Consider the following 14,731-nt stretch of genomic DNA (forward strand, 5'->3'; position numbering starts at 1 on the left):
ATAGTGCCAACCCAATGTACAGTCTGGACACAGAGAATTGCTTGTGCATTATACACAAGGTCGCCGCAGCCTTTCACCACCACACTTGCGAATCTCCCTGAAGGATGCCCTAACCTGTTGACGACTCCAGAGGAACAACTTCTCATTAAAATCACCTATATCTTATCTCCCAACGCGAAATGGTCCCTCTTGGGCTTACTGCCCCAAACCGGGCTTGTTACACCACATTGCGTACGCACGCCAATGCACCATATATTTGTCTCTGCTTTTGATTCGCACTTTTGAGTAGTAAGAGTTTCCCATGCTGGCTGACACCAGTGAAACCGGGTGACCTTAGTGAGGACAGCCAGTCAAATCCAAAAATATACAATCGTGGGGTGCGGCCCGCGACATCAGCCTGTCTTGAAAAAATGAGCATCTTTGTCGGGCAATGTGCAAATGTCCATGTGTAGAGAGCTGCGCATCCGTTACAAATTTCTATGCGTTTCAAATCGAAACGGAATCATCCACTATGGTGCACCTCATAGCCTATGCGTTGACCAACGTTGTTCAACTCAGACAGTTGAACAACGTAATCTGCTCTCTCCAGATATATTCTCTCTCTCGCTCCCTATTGCTGGCCCATATTTTGTCACTGTCAGCCAAAATTTTTAAGATTTTTATTCTTTTCATTTTTCAATAATATTGAAACGCCTTCTGTGCTTTGCTTCTTTCGGCCCCCCACCTTTTGTGGCATGGATAAAGCTGATTGAGCTCCCAAAGACTGCTTACTTTGAAGAGAGCAATGTTTTATTTTGTACTAATGGCTAAACAATCCTGATGGCGTGGTAAAATCACATACTCAGAAAAAAATAGTTTCCTTTTTGGCTATCAAATTACTCCATAGTTAAGTAAATGAAATTACCAAGCGTGCCATCTGTGTCACAGAGAGCCACAAAAAATAGACCACGATGTGAAGCAGATTACCTTGTCATGAGAATCATTGGCTACTTCTCACGGAAAGAAGAAAGCATGCAAACAAATGACTGGGCTGATACAAATGGGGAATTATTACTTACTTGGATCGAGTTGCCGTTGATACGAAGACCAATTGAAACGAACTTACTAAGCCCAATAGGTTCTGTATAATTATAGGTTGGCACTCTAGACCAGCCTTTTCTGTGTCCAATAGTGACGGTTGTGTTGTATAGCTCTATTGAACTGTAATAAGTATTGTGATATGACTCCAAGCTCATTCGAACTTTTGCATATCTGGAAGAAAGTAGATGCAAGATCAACATCAGTTTCTTTGCTTAAGTAAATACTACGACGTAATGACGGCATCAACAGAGATTTTTCTCAAGAGCTTTTCCCGCGCTTTTTTCTCTGTACAGATAATCTGTAAAAAATAGTTACAGTAGCCACATAATGTTTACTTGGAGACGCTGGTTTGGCGGATATACTTTGGTTTCAATTGCTGGCGCTTGCTGGAAAAGGATTTATGCAAAGTTCAACTTATTTGATCGATTCATAACTTTTTTGTTAACCATTCAGGCGGCGACGAATGATAAATGCGTAAAAAACTCAGCTCCTCACAAAAACGAGCAACATTTCGAAGCCTTAGGGGAGAAAGAATTGGAAGATAAGGACATCTAATTTGCGTAAAGAAATTTATTGTACCAGCCAACATTAGGACAGTGAAAAAGCTTAAGAGAATACTAACCACAAGCTAGAACTTCAATTCAGTTTATGCCACATGAACAGGAAAACACTAATAAGTACACGATATTTGAAGGGGTTATCATAAAAACTCACTGAAAACATTATCGCTGATATCACCGACCACATTAGAGCGCCGGCCGATATCACATGGCGGAGATTTAAACTAATACGTGGGAACAGCGTTCATCCATCGCCCAATGCTCAACCACCTTCCCCTCTCAAAAAATTTCATTACTTTGGGGATAGTGCCAAGGATGGTGCAATCCCGCACCTGTTCCCCTGTTTTTGTATCAACAAAGCTTCCATAATTTCTCGGTCGGTTTAGGAGGTCACTGTTTATGCAAGTTTTGTGTGACGCGGAAAACTTTCTTAAAAACGTGTGATAACGTATATTTTTATATTTATAATTATTGCACCTGGTTAGTTGAATTTTTCTTTATTTCTCTGTATGCAGCAATAGCGCTCATTAGTTGAAATACAATTGCTCAGGAATTGTGAAAGGTTTGTTTAGTTTACTTACGTCGTCAATCATTCTGTTAACGAGCATGTAATTGGTTCCTTTTTTGACATATAGTAAACCATTCTGTTAACGAGCATCTAATCGGTTCCTTTTTTGACATATAGAGCGATTTTTCAACCTTTAGGTCTCTGTGCTACAAGCGCTGCCTAGCTTTTGTCTGAATCTATGCAAGAAGCGACCGTTTGCAAAAATGAAACGTGAACTCTGAAGTGCGAGTTCTTAAAACACCATTTCCGGTGAGGAAAGGGACATTTTCTCTTAAACAATTTCAGTTTCCGAAACCACTTTCGTTTGAGTTTTTTTATCAATACTGTATACATACACTCTACCAAAATGAGCATGTTCTTACAAAAAGTTCTCTTGTTAAATTCACATTTCTTTATCTCAACACTCAATAAAAATTCTGTTCTTGCTAAGTTTATGTTTCTAAAAATTGACGGTTAGGGCCACTATTATTATTCTGGTTGGGTAGAAATCCTGAGGTGTTGAAAAGATATAGTAAAGACATGGACATAGCAGCAGCAGCAGCAGCAGTTGCGGCAGTTCCATGAGCTGCAAGTAACCTCCTGCTTGACGTGCAGGTTCCCCAGCGCTGGAGAGTACCTACCCCTATCACCAGCTTCAGCGACGTCGTGCACGTGCCTTACTGAGATGCTCTGCTACTCGCATTGATTGCCGGAACGACGACTGCGGCTGCGCGGACCAGAGTCTCTCTCGGATGACGGTCTTCACCGCCAGGGAGAGCATATAAGCATGGCACCACGCCACCTTGCACCACATAGCAGCAGCAGCAGCCGCAGCAGCGGTTGCAGCGGTTCCGTGAGCGGCAAGTAACCACCCGCTTTACGTGCAGGTTTGTCCTTATTTATCTCCCGATTAGTAGATATTATACTGCGCCGCAACTGCTGCTGATTGAAGTTCCTGCTGGTTTAACTTCCTACTCGTCTTGCCGCTGCACTTACAGTAGACTGTATGTAGTAATTTTTTCTTGTTACCCTGCTACCAACTTTGCCTGTAAAATGCCGACCGTTGCGGAGTTGGCAAAGAAGCTGGAACTGATGGAATGGACTTTCGAGGATGAGCTGGTGTCTTTGACGAGTGAAATTGATACGCAGTTTAGACGCAGATGTAAGGAACCTGGCCTTGATGTTGCCGGAATTTTGGTCGAGAGTGTGAAATTCTTGCGCGAGAAGTTTGACGAAATACTCGCGAAACAGAATGAGCTCACTGCTGCGAAAAAGGTACTGAAAGAGCAGAATGAGGCCCTGGAAAAAAAAGGTGGCCGATTTGGGGCAATACACCCGGATGAACAAATATAGAAATTAAGGGAGTGCCTTTAACTGCGGGTGAGCACTGCGGTTCCGTTCTAAAGCAAATGGGCGACGTAGTCGGCTGTCCTTTTTCCACAGATGACATCGACACCATCTACCGCCAAGGTCTAACGAAAAGCTATCGTAGCACGCTTTATCTGCAGGGAAAAAAGAACGAGTTTATCAAAAAAGCGCTCAAGGCTCGGCAACAGGCCCGTCAGATAGATTTCTCCGGCGGCAACGACAGGGCAATCTTTGTAAACGACCATCTCACCATGGAAAACACGCGGCTATTTTCAAAAGCACTGACACTCAAAAAAGAACGCCGATGGCTATATCTCTGAACTGAGAATTGGCAAATCAAAGCACGACAGTCAGGTGACAGCCACGTTTTTTGCATAGCCTCGCAATCGGATCTCCGCATTTTCAACTAACATTAGGTGAAACACTTGCTGAAATTGTGCATGTACATTATCGGCCTCGATGGCTTCGCTTTCCCTGCTCAATGTGAAACACATACGTTGCAAAAAACACCATTGCCTCATTCCTTTCAATGCGCGAAGCATCCGAAAAAACTATGATGGCATCGCAAACTTTAACTCTTCTTTGTGTCATTCATTCTCGTTTATTTGCTAATCTGAAACGTGGCTTTCCACTCACGACTCAAACGTGTATGGGTTCCCTTCAAACAAAGCTGAATGTTGTAACTGCACAGGCAGTAGTCATGGGGGTTCGTCCATTTTCATTTCTCCTGCTATCACATACACACGCAGGTACGGTCTAAAAATTGACGTTGTTAGCTGTCAATCGGTTTGGGTTGAAACTGATTCATCATTCCTTGCTGTCGACAACGTAAATATCGTGTTAGGGTGTATTTATTGGTCGCCCTTATCTCCGGTTTCTCATTATATTAGTGCTTTTGATGCCACGCTGAATATATTGTCCATAGAAAGTAAAAACGTGACAATTATGGGAGATGTAAATTTAAACTTACTGGACGTTAATTCTAATGCATATGCAACCTACGTAAACTGCTTCACGGGTTTTGGGTACGAATCCTTAATTACCTCACCCAAGGGTCACGCCCCCCACAGAACCGAAACCCTTATAGACCATGTCTAATCGAACTTGCCATCTACTGAAATAGCTGGGATAGTACAAACTGATATTACCGACCACCTTCCAATCTTTGTTGCTTTTGAAACTAAACCACCTTTTTCCGAGGGATGTTACTACACTTCAGTTTTCAACGGAGATAAATTTACCGAAACCAGCAGGGGCATTGATTGGTTTATTGTCAGTCACCTGCATGATCCATTCGATGGTCTTAATTCTTTCTGCTCACCTTTCTTGAACGCTGTTAAAAGTTGCACTACTATCGTGCAATGTAAAAATAAATACAAGTTTACATGCAATCCTTGGATGAATAAAGGCCTAATAAAAAGCATACGCAAAAATGATCATGTGTACAAAAAAACTAAAAGTGAATCCTTTAACAAAAACGTTGCCTTGCGTTATAAGAACTATCGTAATGTTCTTAACACCGCATTAAGACAGGCCAAGAAACGGTTCTACGAAAACGCCTTCTTACAAGCTAAACATGATTCGAAGAAACAGTAGAAGCTTTTAGACGATTTCTTAAACACGTCTAAACAACACTCTCCTATATCTAAAATCAAGTTCAATTACAGCGTGTATCACGAGCCCGTTGACATTGCCAACGCCTTCTGTGATCATTTTCCTCACCCATCAACATGAGACCAGTCACTGGCATCCAGAAAAATTTTCGCCGCACCCCCCGGTCATTTTTTTTTCTGCCAGCACGGAAGAGGTATATCTGACAATTTTACATCGTAAAAATACCAGCCCAGGTTTAGATCGTATTTCCATGCGCCGCCTTTTGAAAGCAGCTGCTCGAATTATTTCTGTTCTGGTATGCCATATCATTCATGTTTGAAGCGTAGACAGACGAAACACGAGAAGAGGAGGACAAGACGAGCGCATTCTATCAACTGTTTATTCAATACAAACACACACACATTTATACTCGATAGTTCATTCACAACACATGCGCAAAAAGCATGAAGATAACTTCTTTTGTCATCATGCATTACCATCCCCCATGATCCTCGATTGCTGCATCCAAGAATTTGACTTCTTTTTGCTGTAGTGTTATTGATGGCTTGGCGACACACGCATCTCCTGGTTTTTGTATCCTGTAAGCTTCAACAATGAGGCGACACATCTCTTCTTTGTGCGCATAATCTGCTGTGGCAGTCCTACAAACTGGCTGGAACCCTTTGCAGTCTTTGCAATGCAGTGCAAGGTTCGGGTTCGGCGTTTCTTTCGTGGAATTCTCATGTTCGCGCAGTCTCACATTTAGGCAGCGACAGGTTTGACTGATGTAGTGCTTTCCGCAAGCCAACGGAATGTGGTAAACAACACCTTTTTGCACTCTACATACGTGTCCCGGTGCTTGACGGCGCATTCTTCAGAATCTTTGTACTCTCCATCTATTCTCCTAGCAACGCTTCCGCAGGTTCGGCAAAGCTTGTTCCTAGCCGTAAAAACAACGTCCATGCCATATCCAGCAGCGACCTTTTTCAGGCGATGCTACAGGTTGTGTATGTAGGGCACGACCGCCATCTTCCTTCTACCCTCCTGCTCTTCCCTGCAGGGTGACCCCTGCCTCAATCACTTCAATTTTCCCAACAGTCGCTCTGAAATTGAAGCAAGCAATGTCGTAGGGAAACACGCTTGTGCCAGCCTCCGTACTTGCACTTAGAAACTTTCGTGCATTCCTAGTATATTCCTAGTATACAAATATTCCTAGTATACAATGTTAGCTAAGGTGTTTTTGAACAATACCGGATTTTGTATACAGGCACTGGAATCGGGAAGGTGGTTCCAGTCTGTGGCTGTCCGGGGGAAAAATGACTGTGAGAAAGCGTTAGTCCGTGCATGGGGTATCCCGACTTTATTTGAGTGGTCTAAACGAGCAGAAATGTAATGAGGCGCTTCAACGAATTCACTGCGTAGTTCTGGGTGATAGAATATTTTATGGAAAAGGCACAGACGAAGAACTTTACGACGAGACGCTAGAGATGGTAGGTCAAGCCTCAATTTCGTGTGTGTGACACTGGAGGTACGGTTACAATCGGATAGTATGTAACGGGCCGCGTTATTCTGAACTAATTCTACTTTTTGAGTCAGGTTAACTTGGCTTGAATCCTAGAGTGATGCCGCATATTCAAGCTTCGGCCGAACCAGCGTCTTGTAAGGTAGTAGTTTTAGTGAAGAAGGTGCTCTTTAAAAATTACGCCGAAGGTATCCTAATGCCCGGTTAGCGTTATTGACGATATAATCCATGTGAATGTTCCATGTAAGGTCAGCTGAAAGGTGAACACCTAGGTATTTGTAACATGACACATTTTCTAGAAGGGAATTATTAATAGAGTACGAAGGTAGCTCCTGAGCAGTTCGGGACACACGCATGTACTTGCACTTGTTAGTGTTTAGCTCCATGCACCAGATTTTACACCAAGATGTTACAGCGTTTAGATCTGCTTGTAATGTTTTGACGTCGTTGTCAGAGATTATTTGTCGATAAATTACACAATCATCGGCGAACAAATTAATGTGGGAAGAAACGCGAGACGGTAAATCGTAATATAAATTAGAAAAAAAAGAGGACCCAATACCGAGCCCTGGGAAACACCTGAGTGAACGCCGCTGGGCTCGGAGTCATAATTGTCAGCTGAAACGAACTGGGAGCGGTTAGCAAGGAAAACTTCTAGCCATGTTAGTAGCTTGTCATCTAGGTTAAGCGAGCGCAGTTTATGTATGAGTAATTTGTGAGAAACTTTATCGAAAGCTTTAGAAAAGTCTAAAAAAATACAATCAGAAACGGAGTAGTTGTTGAGACTGAGGTTAAGCTTATGTGTGAAGGATATTAGCTGTGTTTCACATGAATAGGTATTTCGAAAGCCATGCTGCGATTTAGAGAAAAATGAATTTGACTCCAGGAATTTACTGAGATTCGAAAAGAGGATGTGCTCGAGGATTTTACATGGAATGCTGGTTAGTGAAATAGGCCTGTAATTGAGCGGGGAATGTTTGTTACCGGACTTATGTAGCGGGACCACCTTCCCGATTTTGAATTGAGCAGGAAGGACACTTTCGTCGAGGGTTTGCTGGAAAATTTTTGTTAGTATAATTGAGGAGTAGGTACATGTGTTAGTTAAATATTATGGGCATATTTCGTCACAACCTGGAGCAGAGGAAAGTTTCAGAGATTTGATAGGTTTCTCTACGCCACCCACATCGATAGTGATAGGTGCCATTACAACGTAGTCATAGTAGGGGGTGGCAGGTAAGGGAGGATTAGTGTTTTGGCAGAAGTTGCTTGTAAATACGGCATTAGGAGCGGCTGCGCATTTATGAGGAGGAATAGCTGTTCCATCCGTGTTGATTAGTGTTAAGTGGTCACTACGACTCGGATTGATAGTACGCCAAAACTTTTTGGTGTCTGGTGTTAATAGGCGTGGCAATGTGCTTTATAGGAAGCTAATCTTGCAAAGTAGGTATTGCAAATCCACTTGATAGACTTGACAAATTAATTTTTTGAAATCGCTACTGTTTCTAGTGTTGCATTCATTTCCGTAATTACTTGAAAATAACCATTTCTGTTCGCTTCGTTTACATGCCACCTTAGTAATGAACTACCGAGGGTCCCGTTTCAGCCTTATGGATTAGGGACCCTCGTCTGAATATACGTATAAATGTAAATTTTTTGTGTGAATTCAATAAATCTTTGAAACCTTTAAAAACGTTTCAGTCCGGCGCCTGTAAAAACATTTCTGAAAATGTTCTTTTACCGAGAAAAAATTTCAAAAAGAAGTATTTTTTTTGTTTTTAAGAATATTACTTGTTTCCGTATGAAATTCTGCACGCTGTTAGAAGACATTCATTATATATATCCTGCAAAATGTCAAGTCAATACCTCAAAAAGCAGCGAAGTTAGCCGTAGGCGTAGTTGGACATCTGCATTCAATATGCATCCCCTCGTAATTCTAACCACCTACCATATCAGTCGTGGTGATCATAGAACTCGCATGGGTAAAAGATTGCCTCATTTTGTAAACTGCATCATTTGTGAGGGGTATAAGCCTCTCGATCATTGCACCATATTAATTCATTTACTAAATTTCTCCTTGAAATGATTTACCTGAAATTGTTTTTTCTTCCGTACTATTTTATCCGGGGATTCTAACCATCCAGCAATAGACTGGCCGAGTTTGTCAGTTAACTCTACCAATATACAGCAAAAAGTGGTACTTTCGTCAATTTGTTTCGGTATTCTTACTTACACAAACTCATGCACGACCGAACACTTAGCAATCACATCGTAGAACTAATGGTTATCAAACATCCCGATAAGGCCATCACACATGTAAAAAACGAAATGACTCGCCACAAACTTATTCACTGCAGACTTTCCTTGCCGCGAACGGACTAAACGGAAGTTAAAATAGAAATTTGGAACGTTGCGGTCAACTTCAAAATTCGAAGTGCCGACGATGGCTGGATTGTATTTTGCGACAAACTGAAAGAATGAAACGCGCCCCCAGGCCTCAAAAGATAATCAAGGTGAGTATTAACGAGGCGTGGTTGACGCACAGGGTAAAAACATGTTTAAACAAAATAAATTCATACATGAAGGCAACAAGAAGAACTCTCGAGATTTCAGAATCACAACAGATCACAAGTTAGGCAAAAATTCAAATTGACAAACCTGGAGGTAAATTCCTTCCTTAATATAAGAAGTCACCTAAAAATTGTGACGTGTTCGAATCCTTGAGAACAACGACGTAGTAGCACAGCCAGCAGACGATGCAGTTTACAGGATTCATTTGGACGAACGCACAAAGTTTGAAGCCAAACACTTCCAAATTACGTTCACGCGGCACCTTCCTGACAACTCACTGACAGTACCGCGCGACCCCATACAAGATCCCTTTGAGATTGTAAATGGTGTCACTCGGGTCATCGAGAAAGCTCGCCAAGTACAACTTCGGCCCTGGCGGTGTAGTGGGCCGAGATCCGTACGAATACCAACCCGACATACTTACACCGTTGTGCCATCAGGAATATTAAAAACACTGGGAATATGGGAGTGGGTATATCTGCTTTTCAGAAACCTATTGTGATGACGTAGTAGCTGGCAAAAGCACTCATATTCCGCTCTTCGTACACGAAAATGCTTATACCGGAAATTATCAGCTCCACTAACGAATGTGCTGTTCAGTCTAATATAGCAGAAGTATCAAAAGGGTGACACATAAAATACAGGTCGCAAAGAAGAGAAAAACACAACATGCAAGGTATTTCTTGTCCACCTAACATGCTTCCAAGTGCTACACAATAAACTACATCGTAGGTTGATCTGCCTTCTCACATAAAAACATTTATTCTGTCCTCCGAGTTGAGAAAATTACATAGAATACGTAACCAATCCATGTCTTAAAAAGATATTAACTTAAAGTCTGAAGTTCAGGCAAAAGCTTCTCGCATATACATCACCCATACGACTTCCCTTAGAATATTGTTCAGTTTATCTGGCACCACTATTACGACTGCCGAAGCAATTCACTTCAACCTGTGCAGTACCGGTAACAAGATTTATCTTCTCATTATATTGGCGTTTTCGGAACGCAACTGCCGTAAAGTAGTAGCTGAACCTCCCGGCGCTTGCCATACACAGAAATTCCAACCGGCTTCCTTTTTTATGCTGATTTCTACGTGGAGCATCTTCATTTTCCCAGCTCCCGCTTCAGCATCTACTCGTGCACGTTTGACGTTTTACATGAAATATTTGGCTGGCAATGTTAAACAGGACGTCTCCCTGACGCATTTTATCGTGAGACCTAAAGTTGTGATACTCTGTGAAAGAAATGTGTCGAACTATAGAATAAAGCAATGCGAAAGTCAAATTAAATCTCTGTAGAGGGTTTTCATCCGACAAAGAATTCTTAAGGTTCAACGTCAGGCAGACCAGTCTCTAGTGGCACGCGTACATGAAGATTTGCAAACTTTTACAGTCAATTACGGATACCTGGTCCTCCAACTGAGAGGACGATTAATTCATTGACGTCCAGCAACGGTTTTGTGCATAAATAACTGAAATTGCCGGAGTGTATGGGCAAACTAAGGCTTGATTTTAGGAAGGGGCGCACCAGAGGGGGTAAAAGCGCTGAACATTAGAGAACGCAAGGAAAATCAACCGGCAAGATCTCCACGAAAACATATTGATACAGCTGTGACATGTATAAGGAAATCGAGCACTTTTTCACAGCCGCGTAATTGAATTAACAGGGAGGTACATCTCAAATCTGACAAGCTTGTGTGCAAATAGGTTGGACTAAATAGCTATCAACTCCATAAAAGGTCCCTTTCATATGTTTTTGATCGTTTTTTCTCTTGTGCTTGTCTTTACCGTGCGGCACCCACAGACTAGTGAAAAAAATTGGGTTTTATTTACGCTATAACGGCCGGTTTCTAAACCTTGTTATGCAAAATCAATGCACAACCATTGTGACGATGTAATAATTTCTTATAGAGAGAATATTAAGCAACAACGGACCGGAAGCATTACTTTTGAAACATGCAACGAAGAGAGCATACAATCTACGAAAACGGAACGCGATTGCAAATGGCAGAAACGTGCGAACTGGCAGCGCTTTAGCCCTTCATTGAACTCACGATAAAACCCTGTTGTAAATGAAGACTCGAAGGCTGCATCCGTCGTACTTCGGATATGGAAAGAAAAACTCGTAGTCGTTTTTTCCCCCTACTCGGAGGCCATACTGCAAAAAAACGGAGTAAGCATATATTGCCTATGAACACTATTCATGAGGGCTGGGCTTTTTTATGTAAACTCACGCAATGCAATGTTTTATTATATCTGAACAGTTTGATTAGAAAATGCTTGCACTTTCTACAAACTTGAAGCTTGTCAGAGCTAAGACAAACCCGAACGGTTCAACCTCTCGTTACATCAACGCCGGTGGCATGGCTCACGATTCACGCATTTGTTCTCCGGCAGTTGTGCTATTTGTTTTATGTTAGAATAAATGGGAATTCGTCTTTTTCTGCACTCTGCCGCGGATGTTAATTGATATCGTATTGACAAGACACATTGTATACGCACGATTTTGCAAATCTCTGGTTTGTCTGGTAGCCAATGCGGACACGGTAATATTGCGTAGCCCAGTAAGATTTTCGCCGAAGTATCGTAAAAGCCCGACGACGCATAACACTTAGTAATCATGTTGGCTGTAAGAACCTTTTTCCGCCAATTTTTCTGTACAACAAAAGTACTGTGCGCGCAAAACAACACCAAGTCCCCGTTCATTCTCCATGTTCATATACTCTTCATGTGCTAGTGAGCGAAAAAACAGTTGCCCATACTTTACTAAGAACATTAAAATATATGATTAAGTAATGCGTTCAATACTACGCATGATTATTAAACTAGTCTTGCTGCACCTGGTTTTTCACCTATTCCGTTGCGTGTTTAGATAAGGGAGCCTGTTGTAAACCGTCCTACACGGTTCTGAAAGAATCTCGTGCGCCAGGGCCCGGCGTAAACATCACAATTTCAACTGGTGGCATTGCGAAAAGCCTTCGCAAAAGCCTTGCAATTACCTTCTTGAGGAAGGTAATAGATAATAAAAACAACGCAACAGGGTGTTCATTGTGAGTGTAAGTACAGATTTCCGTCGATTTTTTTTACTGATATTGACTCCTTGGGCCCATTTTTCTACTGTTCAAGGTTGTCCCCATTTTTATATCCTGGTAGCCGTTCAGTTTTATCTCGACTTTTGAGATGTACCGAATCACCAAGTACGGGTGTTTTTATTATAAAGGGCACAGAGAGACACGAAATAGGCCAACAATCAGAGGCACTCAAAGGAGGGAGAAAACAGCCAAGTCGCTATACTAAAATGTTAGTCGCCACGAGCGTTCCAAAGTTGCCAGTTTGGTGACAGATCGCACAACATGAAAACCTGAAAGCCTATGGACGCGGCCACATTTTCCCTGTAATCTGTTGTGACCCCCGTTCCGCCGGATCGAGTGGGTGACCGTTTGAGTATATAGACGAAGTCATTAGTAGTACTAGACTTAGAAGCTTCCGCCGATTACTATTTCATTTATACAATACCAAATAGCAGTTGCACACGTGTCCACACAAAAAATGTTGTGTTGCCACATGAAGGGGCATTGAAGGGTCCCAGAAAGTTGTGCTCAAAGTAAAGTTGAACTGTCTCGTAGCCCTCTCAGCAATAATGCGGCGGCAACAGATGCATTACTTGGTGATAACTTACCATTTAAAACGCGTTTCTTATTTTCGCCATTTTATGGCGTTTTGCGTGACGTATACGACGACACAGGTGAGTGACATAGTGGTGTTGGGTAGCAGAACAACCTAATCCTACCAAGTGAAGGATCGCGTCTGCAGGAGCCGCTGGTCACGCAATCTAGGCAAACGACGAAACAACTTCCCCGCCCTACTCGTCCGCATACCTGCCGTTCAATGTGCGCCACTCCCGGTGCTGCACGGGCCGTGCGATTGTGGTTAAACACTGTTTATGTGCCACGCGGCCTTTTGCTTTACCTACAAAACATCCAGCGGAGAGCGCAACCACCGGAAGAACTACGCCAGGGGGGGCTATTTTGTTTGCTGTCTCATCAAGGAAAGTCGGGTTTAGGTCGCTTAGATGCACTCAGCTTGACTGCGTGACGAAACCTCGTATTTCCACTTTTAACAGCACCTGAAGCGTAGTGTAAAACGGCACTTAAATACTCTGGTGTACAAGCACCTGCATTGCACTACGCGTGTGCACTATCCTCCGAAAACTCGAAAGCGACAATACAATTTTCGGCTAGACAGACGGGCTTAGAAAGGGCCGTGTTTGAATATTTAAAGGTAACAGTCATGCGGCTACGCCAAGGTGAATGACCAACGTGACCGCCAACGATGCCGCAGCTTAAGAGATCGCGAGTGTCCCCACGGCGTGAAGAACACCTGCACATTACAACTGTTTCACTTATGAAACTAAACTTCTTAAGAAACGTTTTTGGTGGTTAAGAGCTTGTGTGCACGGGTCTTGTTTTGTTGTGCGTCACGTGATTCTTGGCACATCCGCTCAGTGTCATCTTACGCAAAATGTCGTCTGGGCTACTGACAGTTGTTGTTTTTAATTTACCAGAATATTTTCAATGAACTGCCCCAGACACTGCTATATTCATTTCCCTGAAACTGCAAGTATCCAGTTACTACTTTAGTTTCTTCTTCAGAGTCCCTATGACTGATGCCCTGTTAAGTGGTGCGGTGGGACTTTGTTGCGCAGCCTTTGATATACTGTGACTACCGAATACATCTGGGCGACAAGGCCTGGCTCCATAGAAGCGGACGATCGCTTCATCACCGGCAGAGATTCCGACACGGTATGCTCACAAGCCAGCTTGCCTCACTTTCGCCAACCCTTTGGCACGTGGTACATATTACGTCTTGCGTAGAACTTATTTGCCACCACCCCTTCGGCGATACGCACAATAATCATCTTTCCTCTTTAGGCTCAAACAGGGCCTATTTCCGCTATATGCCCCCTTTTATTTAAACACGGTTAGATCCTTAGTCTCAATATAAGTGCCGCGCGTTGTTTTATTTCTTCGGGGACTCTTCTTTAGAAGTACACTGAACTGAACTGACCTGATATTCTACGTGTAGCCCATTTTTCTCCCGAAGTTTGACAACCTGTGCAAGGGTGTCAATGTCCATATCTTCGGTTAGCTGGAAGTTCATTGCCATGGCTGGGATCGAACCGCTGCGCGGTGATTGCAAGGAAAACCACAAAAAATGTTTTAAAGCGACAATCTTTGGTGTGTTTTATCATACAATGTGTCTACGTCTCTCTCTCTCTCTCTCTCTCTGCCTGTCCGCCTGTCCCTTGAATAAACCGCCAGAACCAGAGATAAAACATTTTGCACGAGACATTTTTACACTCAAAACATTTTCGATCTGGCAAAGAAGGTTGCATGGTGTGTAGTTCTCAACACTTTAGTAAAAGGGAAATTGCCATGATTGAAGCAAAACATAAATATATAACGGATAAATAACATAATTATGTACATAGAA

General features: G+C 42.6%; 1 protein-coding gene across 1 annotated transcript in view; it reads right to left on the reverse strand.

The window, feature by feature from the left end:
• LOC144163859 (uncharacterized) overlaps positions 1-11,384 on the reverse strand; it is an 83,790-nt gene extending 72,406 nt beyond the window's left edge. Inside the window, exons 1-2 of the mRNA XM_077694538.1 lie at positions 11,293-11,384; positions 1,059-1,251 (exon numbers count right to left, since the gene is read on the reverse strand). Coding sequence (XP_077550664.1) covers positions 1,059-1,235 — 177 coding nt within the window. The 5' untranslated portion in view covers positions 1,236-1,251; positions 11,293-11,384. The remainder of the gene's footprint in view (positions 1-1,058; positions 1,252-11,292) is intronic.
• Between the last annotated feature and the right edge of the window lie 3,347 nt (positions 11,385-14,731).

This window comes from Haemaphysalis longicornis, unplaced genomic scaffold (assembly GCF_048455015.1).
Source record: "Haemaphysalis longicornis isolate Haplotype H1 unplaced genomic scaffold, Haemaphysalis longicornis Haplotype H1 scaffold_13, whole genome shotgun sequence".
NCBI classification, from domain to species: Eukaryota; Metazoa; Arthropoda; class Arachnida; order Ixodida; family Ixodidae; genus Haemaphysalis; species Haemaphysalis longicornis.